Source organism: Vanessa tameamea, chromosome 28 (assembly GCF_037043105.1).
Source record: "Vanessa tameamea isolate UH-Manoa-2023 chromosome 28, ilVanTame1 primary haplotype, whole genome shotgun sequence".
NCBI classification, from domain to species: Eukaryota; Metazoa; Arthropoda; class Insecta; order Lepidoptera; family Nymphalidae; genus Vanessa; species Vanessa tameamea.
Window position 1 is genome coordinate 1,248,650 of NC_087336.1, and position 25,484 is coordinate 1,274,133.

The 25,484-nt window shown below is 36.8% G+C and overlaps 1 protein-coding gene across 10 annotated transcripts in view; it reads right to left on the minus strand.

Moving 5' to 3' along the window:
- Positions 1-270: 270 nt before the first annotated feature.
- Positions 271-25,484, minus strand: part of LOC113396801 (paired amphipathic helix protein Sin3a) — a 40,780-nt gene continuing 15,566 nt past the window's right edge. For 3 of the 10 annotated variants that reach the window (XM_064219515.1, XM_064219516.1, XM_064219514.1), the window contains exons 3-31: positions 22,148-22,211; positions 18,296-18,438; positions 17,914-18,122; positions 17,355-17,490; positions 16,921-17,102; positions 16,330-16,448; positions 15,215-15,306; positions 14,576-14,704; positions 14,375-14,497; positions 13,963-14,103; positions 13,636-13,726; positions 13,197-13,422; positions 12,650-12,804; positions 12,355-12,501; positions 11,565-11,662; positions 11,210-11,326; positions 10,929-11,105; positions 10,418-10,522; positions 9,941-10,139; positions 9,110-9,277; positions 7,501-7,592; positions 6,968-7,064; positions 6,166-6,278; positions 3,470-3,644; positions 3,038-3,219; positions 2,715-2,852; positions 2,500-2,604; positions 1,825-2,096; positions 271-1,717 (exon numbers count right to left, since the gene is read on the minus strand). In XM_064219515.1, the coding sequence (XP_064075585.1) occupies positions 1,579-1,717; positions 1,825-2,096; positions 2,500-2,604; positions 2,715-2,852; positions 3,038-3,219; positions 3,470-3,644; positions 6,166-6,278; positions 6,968-7,064; positions 7,501-7,592; positions 9,110-9,277; positions 9,941-10,139; positions 10,418-10,522; positions 10,929-11,105; positions 11,210-11,326; positions 11,565-11,662; positions 12,355-12,501; positions 12,650-12,804; positions 13,197-13,422; positions 13,636-13,726; positions 13,963-14,103; positions 14,375-14,497; positions 14,576-14,704; positions 15,215-15,306; positions 16,330-16,448; positions 16,921-17,102; positions 17,355-17,490; positions 17,914-18,122; positions 18,296-18,438; positions 22,148-22,211 (4,134 nt within the window). In that variant the 3' untranslated portion in view covers positions 271-1,578. The remainder of the gene's footprint in view (positions 1,718-1,824; positions 2,097-2,499; positions 2,605-2,714; positions 2,853-3,037; positions 3,220-3,469; positions 3,645-6,165; positions 6,279-6,967; positions 7,065-7,500; positions 7,593-9,109; positions 9,278-9,940; positions 10,140-10,417; positions 10,523-10,928; positions 11,106-11,209; positions 11,327-11,564; positions 11,663-12,354; positions 12,502-12,649; positions 12,805-13,196; positions 13,423-13,635; positions 13,727-13,962; positions 14,104-14,374; positions 14,498-14,575; positions 14,705-15,214; positions 15,307-16,329; positions 16,449-16,920; positions 17,103-17,354; positions 17,491-17,913; positions 18,123-18,295; positions 18,439-22,147; positions 22,212-25,484) is intronic. The other 7 variants (XM_064219518.1, XM_064219521.1, XM_064219520.1 and 4 more) reach the window with 7 other exon arrangements.

The following is a 25,484-nucleotide window of genomic DNA, read 5'->3' on the forward strand; positions in this document are numbered from 1 at the left end:
TTTCGCCGGCGTTTCTTTCGAACCGATAAGACTTGGAAACCTTCAAGAAAAGCGCCTACATATTTCATAAAGGCCGGCATCGCACCTTTTTAAATCATGATTTATCGACCATCAAAAGGGCAGCAGTAACTCAACTTCAAAGCATCAATATATGTTTAGTAATTTAGCCGGGAAGACGCCAAAGGATTTATTCGAGTATCAATAGAGTAGATTTATTTTGTTGCCATACAGTAGGATTACAATATCAGGTTGGAATTAAAAATGCATTAATATTATAAATATAATAATATTTATTCCTTTCGACAAGTCATTTTATATGAATTAACAAGATTGGTTCTTCAACAATTAAACTCTAAAATCACTGTCAAAATATTTACAGACTGTACTTTTTAAAAGAGATCTTTACACACTACTGGACTAATTATTTCAGAGTTTTATTTACAGGTGCTCTGAAAAGCATTAATCATGTAGTCAGGGTCAAAACTATACCCTAGGCATCCTAGGTCACTAAAACGGGACCTAGGCGCGAGATTATGAAATCGGTCCAAAAAAACTTTGAGCGATGCTTTAGCATACATTTATATCTTTTATTTTTTCGAGTTAATACAGTTATTGGGTTACCCTGTATTCCTTCAGTGGACCGATTCCATTGACACTCTGTCCATCCGTTAAATACTGCTTTTGGTTATTATTACATAAATAAAACTTTTTTATTCAATATATTTACATTAAATACGAAATAATAGCGAATTATAATCATAATGACGAATGAATTTGCATTGCAAATTAACTTAAACAATATTGTTTAATTTAAAGTAATAAATTTTTACAATATACCTATAAAATGTTTTGGTTTATCTTGATATGTTAACTAACGAAAGATTTTCATAATATTCTATCATGAATAATACAATGACATTTATAAGCGAAGCAAGTGAAAGGTACTTGAACCCACGATCTACAGTTAAAAACCAAGTGATTACACAGTACGACAACAAAGTGAGGTGATAAAAATTTAAGAAAATTCATCAATCTTTATTATTCCTGGGTGTGTTATCTTTCGTTAGGCAACATATTGTATATAAACAAAAAAAAACCTATATTGTTTTACAAAATAGAATCAACATTAACAAAATAATAAACGTTACATCGAATGCATAACAAAATATATCTTGTTTCGGACGAACAGAGCGTTTCAATAAATATCTAATTTAGATTCAGGCCGCGTCCGTAGCGCCGCGACTGTCGTTTACTTACATTTTTGTTCAATTGACAAATAAAAATAAACATCGTATCGGAGATACAATTTCATTTCAATTCAGTAAAAGAACGCGATTTAATTGAGATTTCTTATCATAATTATGGAAAGTCGGTCAGACAGTAAGTTTGTAAGTGAATCAGATGAAAAACCTTTCATCACAGAAGAAAAACGATTCAGTAAAAATTGACAGTTTTATCGTAGATTTAAAAAGTTTGTCTACTTCAATAATGTCATTCTCGTTTCGCACGGACGTCCGGGACGCCTCAGTATCGACAGTCGCGCGCGCGGGTCGCCTTCTCGCGCGAGGCGCGGGCTGGCTAAGTGTTGGCGAGCGAGCGGCGCGCGAGCCAGGCGCGGAACCGAGCCCGCCGCGCCGCGGACAGGCGAGCGTGCGACGCGCGCGCCAGCGCCAGGCATCCCGCGCGGTACAGCTGCTGCGGTCGACACGCCACCAACCTGCGGAGGAATTGTTCACGTCGTTATTGCTAATTCAATCATAATTATTAATATTCTCTGTTTATTTTACTTCAAGTATCGCTACGATACGAGTGTCGAAGACTGACCGGATGGTGTTGGCGAGCGTGCACTCGGAGTGGTCGTGCAGGCGCGGCGGCTTGCGGCGCCGCACGGCGGGCGCGCAGTCGGCGGCGGCACTGGCGGTGTGCGGCGCGGGCGCGGCGCCGGCGCGGCGCGCGTTGCGGCGCAGGAACACGGGCTTGTTGCGCGCCGCCGCCGCGCCCGCGCCGCCCGCGTCCGGCCGCGCGTAGCTCTCGGCGTACAGCGACCACGCCGCCAGCCGCGACACCGCCTCGCCGTTCGTCTCGCGGCTGCGCGACTATGGGAGGGCGACGGTTCAACTCTCACAAAGTACTACACGTGCCCTCTCGTGGGCCGAAGGGAACCGACCGGCTTTACGTGTGCACCGAGATATGTCTTTATAAGACTGCCAACTTCCTGAATTATTGTAGAGATACCTTTGCCAAAAATCCGAATGAATTTATTGACCGAGCCCGAGATACAAATTCGGGACACCTCAGAATATTGCAGGCGTGGCAGGCATTCCTAGGCCCAAGTTAAACGATACCGATTTCTAGATAATTGTAACTTTTAGCAAATATATTTTTATTACAACAATTTAAAAAGATAGTTCTCTTTCCAGTGTTATTTCACTTCCTAGTATTTTTTTATATAATTATTCAAGTACAATAAAAGTAAGATCTAAAATTCAATTAAATTACCTGGTTAGTGGGCGACAGTCTAGAGGAATCGTGGTGGGGCGAAGCGTGACCCTCGCCCGCAGCCTCCAGTAACTCAAACGTCACTTTACAATCGTCCCCGCCATACTAAAAAATAATAATAGTTTAATGTAAAATAACATTTCTAAAACTGTATTCAAATCTAAATTTGAAGAGTGCAAAATGCCGTGGGACATTAGTTTGTGTTAGACACTCACCACTCTGACGAGGAAGGCGGTGTGGTGCGCGCGCAGCGCCCGCAGCGCGCGCCGCACGTAGGCCGCCGAGCCGCGCATGCCTCGCGCAGCCAGCTCCGCCGCGCGCGAGGACCAGCTCTCCGACACGCAGTGCTGCAGCTGCGGGAACCACATACAGTTATACATATGGCTAGGCTAGGGATTCGATGTGAATATACGACATTCAAATTGCAAACAACAAATAGTATATAAAGCTGCATAACGCATAGCTCAATATTCATTCGTATTTAGAGTGATTTTATTATAGTTTTAACCAAACATTTACTATATTACGAGTGGCCTACCTGTCGAACAGCCGTAGACACCAGCTTGTCGAGCGTGTAGGCGGGATAGGCCTTGATTCCGAGCATCTCCCTCGCGGCGTCTTCGTAAGCGTTCGCGTCCACGTTCCCGTCCAGCACGCCCTTCACCAGCTCGAGGAGCGCATTGTAGTATTCCGCTGGCGAAGAAGCTTCCACTGGTAAATCTGTTGTAATGTTAAATACATTGTTTCTATGTTACTCAAAATTTTTATCTCAATAAATTTAAATTTTATTTTAATAAGCAAATCAATATACTGCCATACATAAATCTTATTAGCTATAAATTTAAATTTATAGCTAATAAGATTTATAAATAGATTTACTAATTGCGTCATAAGGTTTATGTGTATTTTGTGAATTCAGTCGAAGCTTGTCCCACGCACCGGGTCTGTTAGAACTAGTAAGGTTACTCACTGGAGGGCTTGAGGCGCAGCGCGGCGGCCACGCTGGGCGGGCGCGCGGCGGCGCGGGAGGTCTCGGCCTGCGCCAGCGCCAGCGCCGCCCGCCGCGCCGCGCCCAGCCGCTGGCACAGGATGCCGTGCAGGCGCAGGAACAGGTACCACGACGACGTGCACACGAAGCGCGCCTCCTGGAGTGGGGAGATACATACAGTCTACGTTCACGCATACTAACTGTAGTCGCAACCAATATTAAAAAATATTTGACACGAAACTGATTGTCGTAATGAGATCAATTTGAGCTCAGAATTGTTTAATTGAATAACAACACAGTGTATGCTATTTTTTTTTATTTATAAACACTTTATTGCACACAAAAGACAAAAGATACAGTGTACATAACATTACAAGAACATATAACAAAAAAGAGAAGCGTGCAAAGGCGGTCTTATTGCTTAAAGCAATCTCTTACAGACAACCCTTTAGAGTAAGAATTTGTCTGTGGGAAACGGGATGGTGCAAACAAGCATGTTTTATTCTTAAACAACTAAAAATTAAACTTTAAATAATACAAATAATATATAACAAAATAGATATATATAAGTTTAATAAATACATATGTATTATATATACCAAATAATTATATAAATAAAATTATATATATAGCAGAAAGTTATACTAAACATATAGAATAAAAATAAAACTTACGTACATAAAATATAATACTTAATAAATAAATACTAATAGTATGATAATATAGGAAATAGTATTTACGCAGATTGAATAGATAAATAATACTTATGTAACCTATTTTTAAATATATAAATTGACTCAGATTGACGAATATCGGTAGGGAGCGTATTCCATAGCTTTGCAGCTGTCATCGTAAAGGATTCGCTATAGAAGTGGGTATGAGCGACCGGCAGTGACAGTTTGTTGTCAGAGCGTGACCGCAGTTCATGTGGATATCTGACGTCAGTACCCACAAAACAGAACCGTTCCTTCAAATACGCGGGAAGAAGAGGATTATAGAGGATAGAGTAAAGAAGAGATAACATGTGCAAGTTGCGACGATGTCGAATAGTAAGCCACTTAAGTTGCGCCCGATATTCGGAGACGTGATCAAATTTCCGTAGACCAAAGATGAATTTGATGCAAACGTTCTGTAACCTTTCTAGCTTATTGAGTTGGTCCTCAGTAATGTTTGTGTAACAACAATCTGCGTAGTCCAAAATAGGAAGTAGAAGAGTTTGACATAACGTGATTTTAGTCTTAATGGGCAGAAAGTGTTTCCAACGTTTTAACAAATGAAATGTGGCGAAAACTTTTCTACTGACTTCAGCAACTTGCACAGTCCAGGATAATGTATTATCGATAAGAAGACCAAGGTTTTTAACGGAACTGCTAAGTGACAAAGGCGTATTGTTAAAGATGATCGCAGGTAGGTTGGCGTAATCAACTTTAGTAAGTAGTTTGGAGCTGCCAATAATAATGACCTGCGATTTATCTGGATTTACAAGAAGCCCGCACGTCTTGCTCCAAGTACAAATTTTATGCAATTCCTGGTTCAGCCTCTCAATAGCCCCTCCGATACCTGTTAAGGGAGCAGAAACGTAGACCTGCAAGTCGTCAGCATAAAGATGAAAGGAAGACGAGAGGAGATGGGATACAGTATTAATAAAAATGGAAAATAAAAGTGGAGAGAGGACACTGCCTTGAGGAACACCAGATGAGAGAGATTGGAGGCTGGATAATTTATTATTAATCCGTACACATTGCTGACGACCAAACAGGTAGCTACGAAACCACTCACATGCATCGGAAGAGATATTAATCGACCGAAGCACTGCCAGCAGGAGATTTAAATCAACCGTATTGAACGCATTACTGAAGTCCAATAATGCCAGGATACTAACATGTCTGTTGTCCATGTTAAAACGTATATCGTCGCATACTTTAAGTAGGGCAGTAGTAGTACTATGACCTCTCCGAAATCCTGATTGGAAATCAGAGAGTACATTGTACTCTGCTAGATACTTTGTTAATTGAAGATGGACAATACGTTCTAACACTTTAGACAGAAATGGAAGGATAGATATTGGACGAAAGTGAAAGAAAGATATGGGATTTTTGTTTTTGGGAATAGGAAGGATATAAGCTAAACGCCAAGTGGAAGGGAATTCATTATGGTCAAGGGAGAAATTGAAAATGTGAAATAATATAGGGAGAACATAATCTAACACAGCAAGTATCATTCTACGGTTGATTCCATCACATCCCATGGCATCGGATCTTATTGCAAGGATGTTGGCCTTAACGTCACTAGCAGTAATTGGGGAAAAGTGAAAAGAGGGTCTGTTAGGAATAGGCAAGGATCTAAAATGATTTAAAGTACTAATTATATCACTGTTGTTCATTAGGACAGTACTAGCAAAAAATCCGTTCAGAGCATTGAGATCAACAGTATGAGGGATCCTGGATGCTTGTCGTCCAATACCTAGAGATTGTAGGAATTTCCATGTCTGAGAAGAATTGCTGTTCACAATCTTATCTTGTATATATTTACGTTGAGCATCTCTACATACTTTACGGCACCGATTACGTAAACTCTTATATTTCACGAGGTTGTCAATAGTTGGGTTTAATTAAGGCTATATACATTTTAACTAATTTATAATAAAAAAAATATATAAATAATCAAAAGAATCTTACATTAGATGGATGATCTCTGTAATCATCTTCAATATCCTGCTCACTTTTGACCTCGATCTTCATGTTGACAGAATCTTCGTTGCTACTGCTGCGTTTAATGGAGTTTGTGCTATCTGTATTAATATATTTACAATTATTAACAATGTATCTTTCAGCCATCAATATTATATAATACAAATATTATTTAATCTATAACCCAGAAACGAGATACAATTATATACATGTAATTTTAACGAGTTACTAAAATATACTTGAACATTCCTACTACTCTTTCACACCAGACGGCCAACCCTTAAAAAGAATGCGAAGCCGCGGGCGACAACTTGTATTTTATAAAACTATTTTTCTTCAATTGAACTAATTTCGAAGTTCATATTTACATAAGTAAACTGTTTTATTTATCACAAATTATATTTTTAATATTAATCACTTAATACTTAGATGTTTATAAATATATAGTATGATTTATTTAATATTTTGGATAGACATCAGAAGGAAGGCAGCATGCGTGTATCACCACCGACAGTCTGTCAAAGCACATCGCATGTGTTTCATCACTTGTCTCGTCGTAATTTATTATTTCATCTGAATTGCTAATAATGTACCCAATCACATCATACCTCTTGGTTAAATGGGTGACGCCCACCCAGGTCGACCTGCACAGAGCTTAACACTTATTATCTTTATTATTTTTTTAACTCCACAGATATGTTCTGTGTCATTGGTAAATCTTATCTTTAATATTTATATACTTTTCCTAACCTAACCTACGACTGCAAAATATCCACATAGGAATACATACCTTTACTGTCAGCTGTGTTGTTGTTTTTAGGTTTATTCTCTTTGTCGTTCTTGTTGTTTCGACTGCTTTTGTCGGACGCATTATCGGACTCCGACGACTGTGAAATAACAACAAATTAATAACCTTTATTATGAAAACGGTTACAATGAATTAAATGAACGTTTAAATCGTCATTTAGCAATACTAAATGCAATACTGCCATTATTAATACGTAATATAGATTCCATGAAAACAAGTCATTCTAAACGAAGTAATCGTTCAATTTCATTCATGAACAAAAATCTGTAATGACAGTCATTGTGGACGTCGAAAAAAAAAGAACTTTGTATATTTTTTTATTTTCATTAGTATAAAATGTATTATAATCGCACTTTTTATCGTTCTATCTGATTGGTTGTGAATGACGTGATAACGACAATTAGGACCAATGAAAAACCGTCACTAATGTTTAATTTAATTTAAACGCACTGCTTACTAGATTTTGTTTATGTGACAAATAACCTTTTGCAACTGGAAAAAAAAAGATAGCTTACCTCCTGTTTCTCTTGTTTGACGCTCCCTCCTTTATCATCAGCAGCCTGATCTGCACTTGGACTGTCTGGACTATTTGGCTCTTCTTTTTCTTCTAGAACAATTTCAAAATGCTATAAATCTAATCAAATTCAACTATCTCTGAGATTTCAAAATTAATCCCTAAATTTTAAATTCAGATGGTAAGCAGTAAAAGCGAGATTCAATTATTCTTTAATTAACTGCAATTTGCAAGTTCGAATCCCGATTTGGAATTAATATACCAGTGATCAGGCACAAGTGACATAACATTCCCGAGGTTGGTAGCATATTAGCAATGTAAGAAATGGTTATTCTTACTTCGCAAATGTCTATAGGCGTTTATGATCACTTACCAGGTGCTCCACTTGCTCGTTGGCGGAAGAACATATGGGCCACCTGATGGTAACCACCGCCCCGACAATGTCGCTGTATGAAATATTAACCATTCCTTACATCGCCAATACGCCACCAACTTTGGGAACTAAGATGTTATGTCCCTTGTTCCTGTAGTTACACTTTCAAACCGGAACACAACAATACCGAATACTGTTGTTTAGCGGTAGAATATCTGATGTGTGGGTGGTACCTACCCAGACGGGATTTCACAAAGCCCTACCACCAAGTAAATAACTTTATGATTTTAAAAGTATGTATTATGAATAGACATCAGAAGGAAGGCAGCATGCGTGTATCACCACCGACAGTCTGTCAAAGCACATCGCATGTGTTTCATCATTTGTCTAAATGTTGCATTATTTATTTATACTTATATATATAGAGACATTTTCTTGTAATAACAATTTGAAAACTACAAAGTACCACCTACACTGTTTCTATACTACCAATACTGTTTCAAAGGTTTTGGTATATATGTATTATTGTAGTAGCGGCGCTTTGCAGTTTCGCCCGCTTTAAATATAAACCAATTTCGCGTTCTTGTATATAATAAAATAAATTATAAAATTTCACCTCGAATCTGTAACCATTGAATTTTTCGTAACTTAAAATTACTCATTATAATATTATGAATAACAAAAAATAAGTTCTAGTTTGTAATTATATTATTTTGTTAAATAATATTGTGGTTGCTTTAGTTCTTCCCATTTGAAAAACATTATAATGTTTGCAAAAACTATCAGACGGTGATTTGCTAACTTTTATGCGATCAACTAGTCGGGTCTCGTTTTTGTCTTCGTCAAAAAAACCGGTTAACTCAAGACTTCAATAAAAAACGCAACCGAATCATAAAAACGTAAACATTTCTGTATTCGTACTAATGTGTATTCATTATTCAAATAATATTATCAAGCTTTAATTTTGTGAATTCAATTTGAATATCGTAAATAAATATACAAATTGATGAATCTTTTAATTTTAGTAACAAATGCATATCAACGCGCTAAGAGAATATTTTTAACTTTAATGCAAACGTTTTGGAATATAAATTCTAAGTAATATTGTAAATACGAAAGTGAGTTTGTTTATAACGCTTTCACGTTTTAATTACCTAATCTCACTACGAAATTTTGCAAAGATCAAGTTATACCTACCTGCCGTCCAATAGTATTTATATAAAATATATGAACATACCTTCATCTCTCTCATCATCAGACAAGGGTTGCCGAGGATGGGCGAACAGATCAGGAAGAAAATGCCTAAGCAGTTGTTTGATTCTTCGCTTTTCGGCCTTCTGTATGCCTGTCTGTCTCCTCGCGTGGTGGATCAACAGTTCAGCTGCGTCACGAACTATTTTGATCGCTGTTTAAATAAATAATCCTTGTTGTAGACAAATGGATACAATCAATAATAGTATTAAATGTTATGTACCTATCAATTAACTATTTATTTTATCTGGGGTGTGAAAATTTTATGTAAATTAATGGAAGGCTTCATACTTATCTACTTTCCTGAAATTAATACGAATATGTATTCCTAAACTATGCGTAAAACTTGTGTTCAGAGTGGGGATGACAATAGCCTAAGGGGTAAGAATCGAGAATACGACATCCACACTGCTACGAGCGGATATGATAGTTCAGGTCTCCTGTCAATTTTCTTTGAAATATTTTTTAGCAATAAACATTAGATAAACTAAATAACTAATACTTTCTCCTTTACTGTATAAATTATCATTCAATGTACGCGATATAGTTAATCAAGAACTTAAACAATGTATGTATGATATTCAATATGGATTTGCTTGCTGGAGCTGTGATCAATAGTAAATCTAAGGTTGGATTATTTGTATTCCTACTTTGATTGGAATAGGCTAGAATTAAAAAAAAACTATCATTGTGTAGGAGACATCAGAAGGAAGGCAGCATGCGTGTATCACCACCGACAGTCTGTCAAAGCACATCGCATGTGTTTCATCACTTGTCTCGTGTGTGTGTGTTTGTGTTTGAGGGAGCGGCTCGTCACCTTCGTGGCGCGTGCGCAGGCCGTAGTCGGCCACGAGGTGCGGGCCGGGTCGGCGCGCGGCGTAGGCGCTCTCCACCTCGTTGAACAGGCACTTGGAGCGCAGCGCCTTCAAGTCGTTCTGTTTGAAGTTTATGCCCTGGTGGTCCAGCGACTTCAGGTAGTACTTCTCGTTCTGCTCGCGCCATTGTTTATTGAAGCCCTGCGACAAGATACTCGTTAGACACTTACGAGACACTAACGTAGACTACCGCATATTGAGAACAGCCATATATAAACTTATTATAAATATATCTATTTTTTTTGGATAATGAATTGATTTTATTAATAAGAAAATTTGACTTAAATGTTATTACTTTTCCAGCAAATACTTGCAAGAAAATTGCGCATAAACATAAGATGACAAAAGAAGATCACTAAAAATAAATAAAAATTTCAGTTCATTGCCCTAGTGTAAGACTTTATTTTTAATTATCTTACCTTTTGAGCTTCCCTCCACTCCTCCTCCTTAGCTTTGAGCCGCCTCAGCACGACAGGTACTGCAACAACAGGATTCTTCTTTAATCCCGCGATAATGTCCACCGCCTGCAACAATTTAATATTTGAATATTTGACATTTTAAACAAGTATAACATACATATATATATAGCTCGAATACTACAGCATATTAAAATAAATGGCAAATAAAACTAAAATCTACTTGAAAATAATAAACTAGCTTTTCTAACTACAAAATTTATCCATTGCACCAAAATAAAAAATATATAATAGACAATAACGATGTAATATATTAAATAAAAAATACACCTTTCAATAATCTACAGCATGCCTGTTGTATATGTCAAATTTATATATTACCGTATTACTGTACTGTATACTGATTTGATATCTTGAATAATACTACTGTCATGATTACTGTGTGTGCGTGTGTCTGTGTATGTATATGTGTGGTGTGTGTGTGCGCGCATGCGTAGAGCGTGCGGTGCCGTACCACCTTGTCGCCGTAGATGCGGCGAAGCGCGCGCTGGTGTATTGTGGGCGAGTGCCCCCCCAGGCTGTCGTCAAGACGGTACTTGGCGGCGTCCTCGCTGGTCATGCGAGACAGCTTCTTCTGGACGCCCTCCAGCACGCGGATGGTGGCCGCGTTAGTCTCGATCACCACGTCCAGCTGCAAGCGACGAAGGTTTTAGGAAACGAACTTGTACCACTCGATAAATCTTTAATATATTTCACATATGCATAATTAAACAAATTGAGTAATATAATATAAACCTCGAATCGCTCATCTTCACAGCGATAAATGTATTCTTCGAACTGAGTTTTCCTCGATGTAACGAAAGTCGAATCCTCACTCCACGTCGGAAAGGACACCCACGTGTCGTTGAGAACCTAAAACAAAATACAAATACATTTATAATCATAAAAAACTACTGTATCTTGAACTTCACTTGCTTTGATATTCCATATTTTATATTATCAATTTGTTTAGTCATTGGTTTTACGCGAGTTTGCGATTGTATTGCAAAGACATATATGATTTTAAAGAATCAATTAAGAAATCGACAGTTACTTCATTTTAAGATTAACACGTGAATTTACGATGATTATGATCCTACATTATTCTTACCTCTTTGCAAAGCGGCGTTCGTCCAGAGCATCGCCTCGCAGCCGCTTCGCGTGGTAACGCACAGTACGATGTGCCTAACCTCTTACACGTCGACAGATCTGTTAAAAAATAAATAAAATATATTTATGTTCAATAAAAAAATATTCTAAACAGTATAATTTATTTAAAATTTAAACTTATGGATAACAATGACGGCACTTTTTAATTATATTATTTTCAAAGATATTTTATATGAATAGACATCAGAAGGAAGGCAGCATGCGTGTATCACCACCGACAGTCTGTCAAAGCACATCGCATGTGTTTCATCATTTGCCTATATACAACGAACCTAAAAAATACTCTTAAGAGTCTTGGGATCGAATTTGGGAAAAACTAAAACTGCATCATAAGATTGCATGAAATCTATATAATGATAAAAATACTAGCCAGTAATCAAAATCTTGAATATTGAAGAAAAAACTGAATTATTAACTTATTAACCTATAATGATGCCAATAAGGATCAAATTCTGGGAAGTATAATTTACAAAATTCTATATTGTAATTATATTATTTATATATTTCCTTTAATCTTCAGATTTCAGACACAGACAGGCAGAAATTTAAGTAACTCAACCTAATCTAAACATTCTCTTTTGTATAGACATGATGGATTTAGAAATTATTAAAGTTATTATTATTAGTTATTAAAGAATTATTCTAGGAAATCATCTATGAACCAATTTTAACCTAAGGTTTACGTTTAATGAAGAACATGTTACATTAAAATAATAGGGGCATTATCTCACCTATATCCATAGCAGCGTCTCCTTGAGGCCTCTCGTGCCTCAACTGGGCACCATATGCCCCGAGGGGTTCATGTCGCTTCGTCTCCGATCCGAGCCTGGATCGCTCACAGCTGAGTAAGCTGCTTGTGCTACTGAAGTTGTTGTAGCCTGGCAATATATTGAATATTATATAAAATATAATGAGGATTGCATCTGCTATACTACACATATAAATACATTATTTTATAGATCAAAATATATATTGACTAGTTTTATGCATCATTGTAATGGTTAATAATTTTGTTTGTTAACATACCAGTATGAGTAGTGGTCGGTGTGTGCGGTGGTGAGACCGGACCCACGAAATCTTGTAGCCATTTCTTTAGTTCCGGGTGACGGTAGAGGAAAGGCTCGGTGACGCAGAGGAGCTCAGATGATGAGATGATCTCATTGGTGAAGAGTAGAAGGCATCTGTTTATTAAAATATAAATTAATTATTTGATAACATGCATTAGTTTGTTTTCTTAGATTGTCCATTCGTATAACAAGCAAACGCCTAAAACATATTTTATTTCTTTATAGTTAAAAAAAAAGTAAATGAGCAAGTTTATGTTTATGTTTCCCAGCCACATTAGGAAGTTGGGGTTGATGGTATTTATCTTTACTCTAATTACCTATAACTCACTGTTTAAAAGTAGATCAAAGAACACAATTGATTAAAAAATATTTAATATATATTGTTTGCGAAGTTGAAATTCGGTAATGGAATCTCAGCTCGATAATAGCATTAATACAAAAACCTACGAAATATAACTATTGAATGGTGCCTTTGCATATTTATATAATAATAAAAAAAGCAGTACCTGAGGAAGTTCTCGTAGACGTGCTGCGAGCGCAGCGCCTTGCGCGCGCGGTCGAAGAACCCGTAGTCGTGTGCGGTGGCCAGCTTGGCGGCGTCGGCCAGCGACACGTCGCGCAGCGCCGGGGACGCGCCGCCCGCGCGCGCCTTCTTCGCCGGCGGAGCCCCGCCCGCTGCGGCACACGGCACATTACTGACGCGGACTGGCTCCGATGGCACCGTATAGCCATCTGATTTGGAAGGCAATGCAACATTAAGCCAGCCACTCGTGCAAGTCGATACAAGGGAGATTGATTGACGCAATAAACGTATACCCTGGACTCGTTCACCGGCGTTTGGCATTGGCATTTGATTTTAAACCCATTGGACAATAAACAGATTCTCATTTCTATCGACGTTTCGAAGTGTACATCCTTATCAGAAAATTGAAATATTTAACTCACCGATCTGAGTAGAGGATCCGAAGCTAGGCGACCTCTTGAGATGGTGATGCTGTGGAGGGGCGACGGGTGCACTCGTGTGCTTCGGGAGTGGCTGTTTTATACAAATCTAAGTTTAATAACTCGTTCCATCATCAATCAGTATGTCAGGTTAAAATATGATTAAAAAATAGAATATGAAATTAAAATAATAATTATCAATAAAAAATTTAAGTGTTTATAATTTAAATACTATAAAGTGATACCAGTGGGGTTGCTCGATGCTGAATGAAACTACGATAAATTCACATCCTAACATCACATATGGACTAGGTTTTATCAAAGTATTACCGGCGCGTGGTGTAGCTGCGTGTGCGGTGCGTGCGGCGCGTGCACGGCGTGCGGCGCGTGCGTGGGGTGCGGGGGGTGCGGCGCGTGCGGCGGGGGAGACGCCGCCGCGTAGCGCTCTTCCTCGCGCGGAACCACCGGCGCCTGCACACACATATACTATTATAAGTACCAGGCAATCATTATTTTATGTGTGTCACTACTTGTTGCGTATATTTTGTAAAACTTATAAAATAACAACTTGGTCACATATGTTTTCTCTAGAAAATACTCAAAATAAGACATAGTATGATCACAAATATCATTTAATATACAGAGGGCTCTATCCTGGAATTCATCAGATATCATTTAGACAGTTTTATACATTTTTCTTCTTAATTATGCGATAGGGAATGATTAAAATAGTACAACAAACCTGTGGCGGTGGTGATCTCGAATGCGGCGGAATGTGTGCGGGTTTGGTTACCGCCTTTGCATCTGGTAAAAACTGACCGAACTCAGCCAATAGATCATCTTGATTCTCAAACAATTTTGCCACCTGTTGAAGACATACTTTGTTGAGTACAAATTTTAAATTATTAGTAGGCAATACATTTTTAAGTTAAATTATTATTACCTGCGAATAGACTTCCTGTTCAGTCTGTTGCTTCGCCTGAGGCTCCTTAACGTCCCTATGACCTCGTTGGTAAGCGTGAAGGATCTCCAGGAAACGCTTGTACTTGTCTGGCTGTCTGGAGAAACGGGACTGCCAACAAAAACAATCATATTAATGACATAAGAAACTACATTTGATGTATACCGTTTTAACTGTAGAGATTAGTGATTAAATGTTATGAATGCATGAAATGAATGACACTTCGTATTGTCTTTAATAACTTCCGTTCTATCTAATTAAGGATTTCCGCCACGATATAATTAGCAGTGCGATCACGCATGCATCGTCAGTAGACAGTGATTTGTCCAATAATTACACTAATCAATTATTTATACACTGTATCTGATGGTGTAGAGCAATTACAATATATTCTAACAAATAATGACGTTTTAAATTTCGTTGAAGCTTCGAGCTCGAATTACTGAACTAATGTTAATAATTTATCTGTAGCACTGGAGCGACATTATAAAATAAACTCTGACTAATCTTATATAGAGAAACTGTCCAGCGAGCAAGTTAACGATGTTAGAATAAATAAATGTATTATCAAGTACGATACTGGTCAATCCAACATGTAGTCTTGAGTGTCGGTTGTCTCACCTTGATCTTGTTGACGTACTCGATGGCGTGGTTGAACTCCACGGGCTGCCCCGCCGCCGCGCCCGCGTGCGCCGCGCTGCTGGGCGCCGAGCCTGCGCACACACACACACATTACATCTACATGCTAACATACTATAACTAACATATATATCTCTTTGTAATTAAAATAAAAACAACATTGCTTCTTTATTGTGTAATTGCTTATTGCTTGTTTTGCTTATTTTTAAAACAGTAGCCATAATCTACATATCATTATACAATGTATCTTTGTAAATACTCATAATATACATTTGCAATTTGTAACTACGCTGTTAAATTAATATGTTTCGTTAAAATTAATGTAAATAATGTTATGTAATTTGTATTTTTTGCGATGTTTACTTGTAGTCGTCACACACACTAAGACATCTTATAAGCTCGAGCGCTGCTCATTACTAATGCACGCCGATAATAATTTAACTCCGAGGGGCGCGCCTTCGTGAGTCAATTGATCTATACATATATTTAGTCCATTGCATTTATTTATATACTAGCTGCGTCCTGAGGTATCGCCCGTATTAAATTTAGATCATACATGTTTGTTTCATACACACAGTAGATACTTGCCTACTTAGTTATAGTATAATTTTCCATATTTATTGATATTTATAGTTATAGCATCACACCTTATGATTTTAACACGATTAGTCCAAAATAATCAACAGAACAAAAAAATCGATGTCATAGATTCTGAGATAGGCAACCATAACTGTCCAAAGCTTTATGGGTACGCACGGGCAAATAGGCTATCTGATGGTAAGTGGTCAAATTATCGCCTGTAGACATTGGCGCTGCGAGAAATATTAACCATTCCTTACTTTGGGAACTAAGATGTTAGCCCAGCTTGTCTAGTTACACTGGCATACACATTCTTCAAACCAGTCCGCAAAAATACCATGCTGTTTGGTGGTAAAATATGATATTTGGGTGGTACATAGACTATGAAAAATCAGTTCCTACATATTGCTTAAAATTAACTTTCTGCACTCCTCTCTATAAAATTTCGTAACTTTCCCAAATTTCATAGTCTACATAATTTTCACATTTACTTCATATATTTTTTATTTTTTTATTACCTGGTGGATGATGTATAGCTGCGGCTTCAATCTGCTGATGGGCTTGAGAGATATGATGCAGGGTGTTCGCCGGCGTTGCGTTCACAGACAAGTTGTGAACTATTGCTGTATTGACTGACCTACGAATTAAAATTATCTTTTAAGTACATTGTTTTTATCGTTTATATAATCATTTGATTTAATGAATAAATGTCAGAACTCTGAAAGAGCAGCCGCAAGTTTTTATCATTGCTATCAATCGGTAATTAATTTCATCATGATAATTCTTATAAGGGTGTAACTACTTAGTTTCTAGTCTGTTCTTCTTTGACGAATCTAGATTTAAAACAGGTAGCTTCTTTTCATTTCAATTAATAGAAACTTGTAGAACAAACATGAATTTAAAGTATTTTGTTTAAATTTTTGAATTAGAAAAAGTGCGATGGTCAAGTGAAGATCCTAGGTTACTAGGTAACATAGTTTTACTAGGCAATCATCTCTGAATTTTCGAGGAAATTATTAGTAAATGAAATGAAATTTCTTATTTATTTATAGCAAGGGAAGAAAAGACCTAGTAGACCTTTAATGTATATATGATAAAAGTATACTGACTGTGGCACTGGCAGCAGGTGCACGAGCTGCGACTGTGGCGGCGCGTGGTGCACACCCAGCAGCACGCCGCCACCACCGCCGCCGCCGCCGCCGCTCACGGCGCCCACGCCCACGCCGCCCACTCCACTCACGCCCACGGGCCCGCAGCCCGCTCCGGTGGGAGATGGCATGGACACTGATACCTAGGAAAAGTTAATCGGTTACATCGGGCCTAGTAAACACAAGTATTTACTGCGACAACTATAGTTTCACAAACATTGCATGTTAAAGTTATTAAAATTAAACTGAAGGGTATTTGTCTGTTTGTATGTTGTTATTTTTATATGCTTACAGGCGCTTCTGTGAAAGAATCACAGAAATCAAGTGTAAATTTCATAATATATGTATATTCATTAATTTTTAACATATTTTTTTTATAAATATAACAATCTTACCTGTCCATTACTCTGGACTTCGATCTTATATCCCGGCGGCAGGAAGGTATTGAATCCAACAATCAGCTCCGGGTGACCTTTAAACAAGTTCGACACCCGGGTAATGACGCCGGGCGTATCGATTCTGCAACCAACACTACATGTTCAATGGTGTTAAGAGTTTGCTTACAATTTAGTTGTATTGTAATTGAGATCAGTGATTAAAAAAAAGCAGCCAATAATACTTTTCATCTGTTTCAAACGGTAATTGTTTTCATCATTTTATATAAAAATTTATTTGTATAATATATTTTTAATAATTACATGTAATAATATTAGTAACTTATCCCCTATACAAAGGAGGGAATGACCCTTGTATGTGCACTCATTGACAAGGTACAGTTTGTTGTATCTATTAGCATATTTGTATATGTATATTAGCATATTATTATAATAACTATTGTAACTATTCTGACATGTTCTTTGGAGAGTAAAATATATATTTGATTACTGTCAATAGGTATCCTATCCTACTCAAATATAACTACTAATTAAATCCAATATCGCGCATAAAACTCACGTCTGACTCTTGAACTCCTTCATGATGTCCAGGAAGTCATTGTACACCTGGGGCTGAGTGTTGAATTTGTATTTGACTTGATCGAGATACGTGAGTGCATCCTCGACTTTCAGTCGCTGGAACTGTCCCGCCGGCTGAGCTGCCAGCGGCGCCGCCAGACCGGGCGACTGGCGTCCAGCGATGGGTAGCGGGGCTGGTTGCTGAACCAGCTACGGATAAACAAATGGTCGTTAGACAGGTTTTGTCTGTTTGTTTATGTAATATTAATACTTTCTTGAACAAACTATGACACATTTCTAGATAGTTTAATAACTAATGGCCTGCCTTTATAGTCACAAACATGATAAAGATAAGCGCGTCGTTTATGAAAATTAGTAAACACCTTAAGCCTCGGCGGCACTTGAGGCGGCTGCTTCGGCGCGTATTGCACCGTGTTGGGCTTCAGGTAGTTGATGACGGCGGGGGCGTTGGCACGCGCCGGGCCGCGACTGAAGCCCCCACTCACTGACAGCATCGCTGTCGCTCCTGGGGACAAACCACGGTACTTAAACATCTATCCGTTGACAATTACTTCAAATACACACATTGAAAACTAATTGTTCTATACGCCTTTACTTCACGGAGAGTAATAGGAACTAAAATTACATACCAAAATCACATCACAAAATATTTTTTTCGACGATATCTAACACCGTTAGTTAACCTACTATCGTGGTACAGTTAAAGCAATATATGTCAAATCTATTACACATTTCTAGGTTGCTCACCTGCCTGTGATTGAAAGGTAATGAAAATTTTTTCTTGAAAGATGAGTTTTCTTGTACAAAATAAACTATAGATAGTTTAGATTCAATAACTTTTTATTTATAACACTAACACAAGTATTATATGAAATGTCATCGTCAGAATATATCCCACACAATATCTTTAATCAAATAAATGTTCTTTCTAGTTTATGACGGTTAGTTATGCAATATATTTTACTATTGATGTATCACTGTAGTTTCAAAGATATCATTGAACGTAACATCAAATGTCAATGTCAAAATATACAAATTTGACAGTTCCAAATCCAATTGATAAAGTCATAAGAGATTGATGGAGTGATAAATAATTACGTATGCGTAAAGTAAGATGAGGATTTTTTACTATCAACGCATTATCAGTACATTGTTTACATGTTTTAAATACTAGTTTAAATACTCGTTTTGCGCAGCTTCGCCCGCGTAGGTGATGAGGAGGTATTTGCAGGTTACAGATAAACGTAACCTATATTCTATTCCAGACTGTAATCTATCTATTCAGGTCCGCTTAGCTGTGATTGAGTAACAACCATTCACGAATCTAAATTTCATATTTATAATATTAGTTAGATTTAAAATATATACAAAAGATTAGTCCTCGAAAGTATCAAAAGGCGTTTCGACAAAGTCGCAAGAAACGCGTCCGTGCGTGAGCGTGCGCGCAACTTCGCGCGTCGGCGACGCAGATTAATAAATGCGTGGTGTCGCACGTTCACGCAGTTTATTGAACGGGCGCGCGAGGACCAGTAGCACGTATACGCCGCGTGTGCAGGGTTGCCAAGTGAACAATTTCGGCCGGGCACGTTTGATTTTTTACAATCGTTTCTGGCTAAATGATTATCATTTGACTTTTCGTGAGTATTTAACACAGATAACTCACGCCCAAGCTTATAGGCAATTTAGGCATATTTAAAAAGAGTTAAGTCATTTTCGTCTGATTAGGTACGCAAACTTTAAGAGCCAGAATAAATCTTTTTTATAAGTATAACGCTGCGTATCCAGCTATATTGAGAACCTTTGACAACACTCTTTTGGGCTACGTTTCCGAAATTACCATTGTTACCATACCAAAAATTGTTACAATGTTGTGTAACGCAGTATAAACAATTGACTGAAACTTTTACTAAATCGAATAAAAATAAGTATTACAGATTGTATTACTAACAGCACGAAAGGTGAACAACTTACATCTTAACCACTCACACATGCACAGCGGAAATTGAAAGAAAACTTATACAAAAGAAACATTTTACTACCACATCCGATTTCGCTCATACTTTCAAAGTTATAAATTATAAAACAAATTTGTTTACACTCGGTTGCAACGATTACATTGTACGCTATCGTACCTGACCTAAGGTAACGCGGGAGATTGCATCTCGCGACCTAACCCGCCCACACGATGTTCGACTTACAATTTCGTAATAATTATTTTTACACGACATATATACGTATAATAAAATTGGAGTGTCTGTTTGTAATATTAAAATAACCGCGTTTTATGTGCATTTTTATGTATACACGGTACATATACCTAAATAACATTTTTTTTACAATTTTTGTCTGTCTGTCTGTTTGTTCCGGCTAATCTCTGGAACGGCTGAACCGATTTCGACGGAACTTTCACTGGCAGATAGCGGATGTAATAAGGAGTAACTTAGGCTACTTTTATTTTAGAATTATATATAGAATAAAAATAAAATCACGCTACAATACCCAAATAACTTAAATTCAAACAACGCACACGAAGTCGCGGGCACAGTTAGTATATAATAAAATGTAAATATTTTCTGTGTCGACTATACAAATTACAATAGAAGGATTAATGACAAATAAACATTGAATTGAAATGAATTAATTCATCGATACCTAAAATATTCTATGATATTCGTTATCGTGTGAATATTGCTTTTCAAATATCGGTGAAATTGTTGTCTCATCTTCGGAAGTAAAATTAAAGTGGATAAATTATCATGTACCCATTTAGCAAACATATTTGTATCATAAATACTGCGTCGTTTCTTAGAATCCTATAATTGTCCCACTATTGGGCACCTGTGTGAACTTATTCCATGTTGTTCAACACCCACCAAGATGTGAATTTTAATCAAATTGTGCCTATACAAATTCGAACGTATAATCTTCAGTTAAATAGAAGTGCTATTAGGGCTCTAGATTTAATAATATTTTCGCGCTATGAATTATATGAATGTTATAAATATAGTTAAGCATTTTCGCAACCGTGTAAAAAGTAGACCGGATGTGGGAACAACATACACCGCCCCTTCCGTTACGTATTTGTTTGTTTTTTATAAATACATTAAATTTGATCATGTGTGTGATACAATCTATACTAATATTATGAGTGCGAGGTTTGGCTTTAAGGAAGCTTGAACCCCAATAAAGGACAATGGTTACTCTTAACGCCTAACACCTGACATCAACCCACCCCTAAAACGCGAACAAAACCGCGGGCGAAAACTATACGTTTTTTTTCAACTTTAAATGTATTTTTTCTGCATAATCAGTACATTTAATTTTAAATTTATTGTTAGTAGACTGGCAAATGGCCTACCTGATGTTAAGTGATAACCACCGACTATAGGCATTGCAAAGAATATTGAACAGCCCTTACATCAATAAAGGTTGAAGCCGAAACATAGATATACAATACATTTGTATACTTGATAGTCACAGCGATGTTTAACAATTACACGATTTTATTTTTAAACTATACTGTCGTTAACACAAGTCTGCTGACGTAAATATTCGAGACATCAGAAGGAAGGCAGCATGCGTGTATCACCACCAACAGTCTGTCAAAGCACATCGCATGTGTTTCATCATTTGTCTCCTAACGACCCTACCAATAGATAAACTTTATAGTCAGTTCGAGTTACAACATACCTATCTGTTTTCGTCATCTGTAATTTACCATACGAAAGAGGATGATAAGACACTTGGCAACTGTATCATATATGGCCAGATTAAAAAAAACAAAAGGCGGTGCGACACGTCTTCGTGATATATTTTCTACTGGTAGCGCCATGTTGGATACCTTCGGGTTTCGCCCGAATAGGGATGCACAACCCACTAAACCTCACTACTGTGTGTAAATCTGTTTTAAGCGCTAAGCTGTCGCGTTTCGTACAGTATGTGAGGTCCAATCACCCACCCAAAAGACATACTGGTTATGCCGAATTTAGTAATGATACCATCAGGCATCAGTAATACGCCAAAAAGGCGGTCACTTTAATTAGTAATTTTCTTGACGTATTAACAAATTAATTACTACACACACTACCGGGAATTTGTATTCGCTTTACGTTACTGATTCGCTTTTATTGCTTCACTATAATATTCCGTGCGCTCTATCTGCCTTTTTTTCTTGTAATCTGAACATACATGTATGTATATATTATTTAGCTTACCTAATAATTGCGGTTGAGCCGATTGGGCCAACGTATGCATGTTGCTGGCACCCGCTTGCTGAATCTGCAACAAATTATAATCATATAGTTATCTGTATATCATCTGTACAAATATTATAAATGAGAATGTAACTCATTTCGTCCCTCTGTCTGTCAGCTGTTCACTTGTTCACATTTGATAAAATTTGGGTATGAAAAAGATACGCAACTCTGATCGTAATTACCAAACATCCTATGGTTGTTTCGAAGCAAGGAACGCACATATTTAATGACTTGACAAAACAAAATTAAATTAAAATAAACACATATTCATTCACACAATCATTATCAATATTATCGAAATCAACAATAAAAATGAAACCGTTGTCTTTGCATGATAACTGCTAGAGCCACTGATATCACAAACGTAATAGACTCGAATATGTGAACATACTATAATCCTGTACAGAATTATATTTATTATGTAATTAATTTGACGACCTCCGTGGTCGAGTGGTGTGTACACCGGTTTTCATGGGTACGCCACTCCGAGGTCCCGGGTTCGATTACCGGCCGAGTCGATGTAGAAAAAGGTTTTCTATGTTGTCTTGGGTCTGGGTGTTTGTGGTACCGTCGTTACTTCTGATTTTCCATAACACAAGTGCTTTAGCTACTTACATTGGGATCAGAGTAATGTATGTGATGTTGTCCAATATTTATTAGTATTATTAATTCCGTCCGCGCCTGTACGGGGGTGCGTTATAGGTTAGAAATAAGCACCCTTTTTAATAAACTTTTAATTTCTTAATGGGTCACTGTAAATATATGAACATTTTTTTTGTATTCTAGAATAATATTCCATCGAAGCAAATCGTGCAATAATAATCAATATCGTCAACATTATATATTAATGGCGACCTCGATTTATGGCAAATTACTAATGCTAAATGAATCGATAAAATGAACGGCTGGATGAGTTTCCACAATTAAGGCGTCGTTCGTTCGTCCAAACGATTTATGATAGGTGAATTCGATTTTTTTTTTTAAATAAAATATACGTAGACTGACTGGCGGATCCCATACCCTTAGAAATTTTAACTGTTCCTTACATCACCCAGCTACCAACTTTGGTAACTAAGATGGCATGTCCCTTGTGTGTGTTGTTACACTGGCTGATTGGTACCAGGTACAGGAGTGTACACACTTGATACCTCCAGATTACTACAAATAACTTTTCCACCAGAAAAACTAAATTTTGAGCAGCACTGGCGGGGTACGAAACCAATGACTTAGATACAAAAAAAAATACAACTGAAAATCATAAAAATATCTATACAAAACCATGAAAGTCTCAATTTAAAGCGGATGAAACTATAAGACGTATTTCCTTATACAATACATAATATTACATACTAAAACCTTTGAAACGAGTTGAATCTCATGGTATAAGTTTGAATGTTTTCCCCCATTTCATAATACAAATATACTGAGTAAATTATCTTACGAATGGCTTAACAAAATGTGTTATCGAAACTCTGAATAGAATTAAAAAAAAAATGTATTAACATTTTCGGCACGCCACAACCCATGGAAGGCTGTGACGCTTCCAATGCTAAGTTCACTTTGTCCCCTTGTACGCAGTCGTCATTCCTATTGTAAGTAAGCGACGGGATAGGGGGACGAGTCCACAGACCGGACAGACAAAATCAAAATATTATTTATTCAAATAAGCTCATAAAAGCACTAATTAATTGTACTTTACTTATGACGAGTGGCTAGTACCAACATAGATTAGCTTGTCAGCACCGTTAGGGAGATATATAAGATATAATTAAAACATTAGAAAAGCCGCCGTAATAAGTACGAAATGTTTTGACGTCCTTTATCTAATGACCAAATTAATCAAAGTAATTGCCAATTATTGAATGATATTAATGATTAAACATATAAATTAAATATAAAATAACTTTATACTTATATTTAAAAAAAAAAACTTTGATGGTTTTCTGACAAGGTAATTGTGTAGATATTTTTAACATTGCCACTCAAAAAAAAAATATTATCTAAGATTTTTTTTTTATCCAAGATTAAAAATGTGAAGTTGGTATTTAATTTTCAAGGAATATGTGTATATATATATATATATATATATATATATATAGTATTTAATTAGCAAAATAATGACAGAACTATTTACTTCAATAATAATTTTATTTTATTACATTAAAACATATTACTAAGTAGAAATTAATTGAAAAAAATAAATTAACAAGTATGTACTATTAATATTATAAAGTTAAAGATTGTCTGTTGTTATTGTGTAATCTCTATAACGAATAGGTCAATTCTAAAAAATATCGTAGGTAGAAAGTTACTTTATTCCCGAGCGCTAGAGGTAAAATGATATCTAACATTTTTTGTAATTAATAATATACACTCGCGCGAAACCGTGGCGGGTCGCTGGTCACAATAACGAATTTTATATTTAAATACCTAAACATAAGTCCGCCTTTTCTTAAACTAATAAAAATTTCGTTCAACAAAGTTTGCGTTCACATATTTTCATTATATAAATTAATCATAGAATCAATTACTTAATTATGTAAGACATTTTAACATAACTAGCCTTAATTACAAGGCTAGGCTTTAATGTCGAATTAACCAGAAAGAGATAGGCTGCGTATACGAGCGAGAGGTCTATAGTGCATCGTAGCTTTTAGGCTATAAATCAATACACAGGGCGGAGTGGTTTTCAACGCGTATCGTAAATAAACTATTATTGTATGTCCATTTACAAAACGCCGGGTCGTATTCTTGATAATAACAAAAATATTTACGTTCTGAAATTACGTATTCAATGTAGATTATTAATTATAAGAGATTTTAATATTTGGAAATTCTTACAGCCTGTATATGCCCACTTTTGGGCAAGGCCTCCTCTTAATCATTACTAATATTATAAATGCGAAAGTAACTCTCCAGTTACGTTCTCACCATCAAATCATTTAACCGAACTTTGTAAAATTTGGTATGACATGAAGCAAGGTTGAACCCGGACATAGGATACTTTTTATACTTAACTATTGACGACTAACTCGTTAAACGCGACCTAAGCCGCGGGCAACGTCTAATATAGTATAAGTCAAGATCAAAATGTACTTTATTCAAGTAGGCGTTCGCGAGCGCTCCTGAATGATGTAACAGAGTTATATTGAATATAAAGCCCTCTAAGCATTATATTTAATTTATAATTAAAAAAAAAAACTGTCGAGAGGAACTTAAAAGAGATTTCTGAAAAGTCCTTCCATTTTTGAAAACGATTAGAAACAATTTACATATATATAAATGCACGACAATT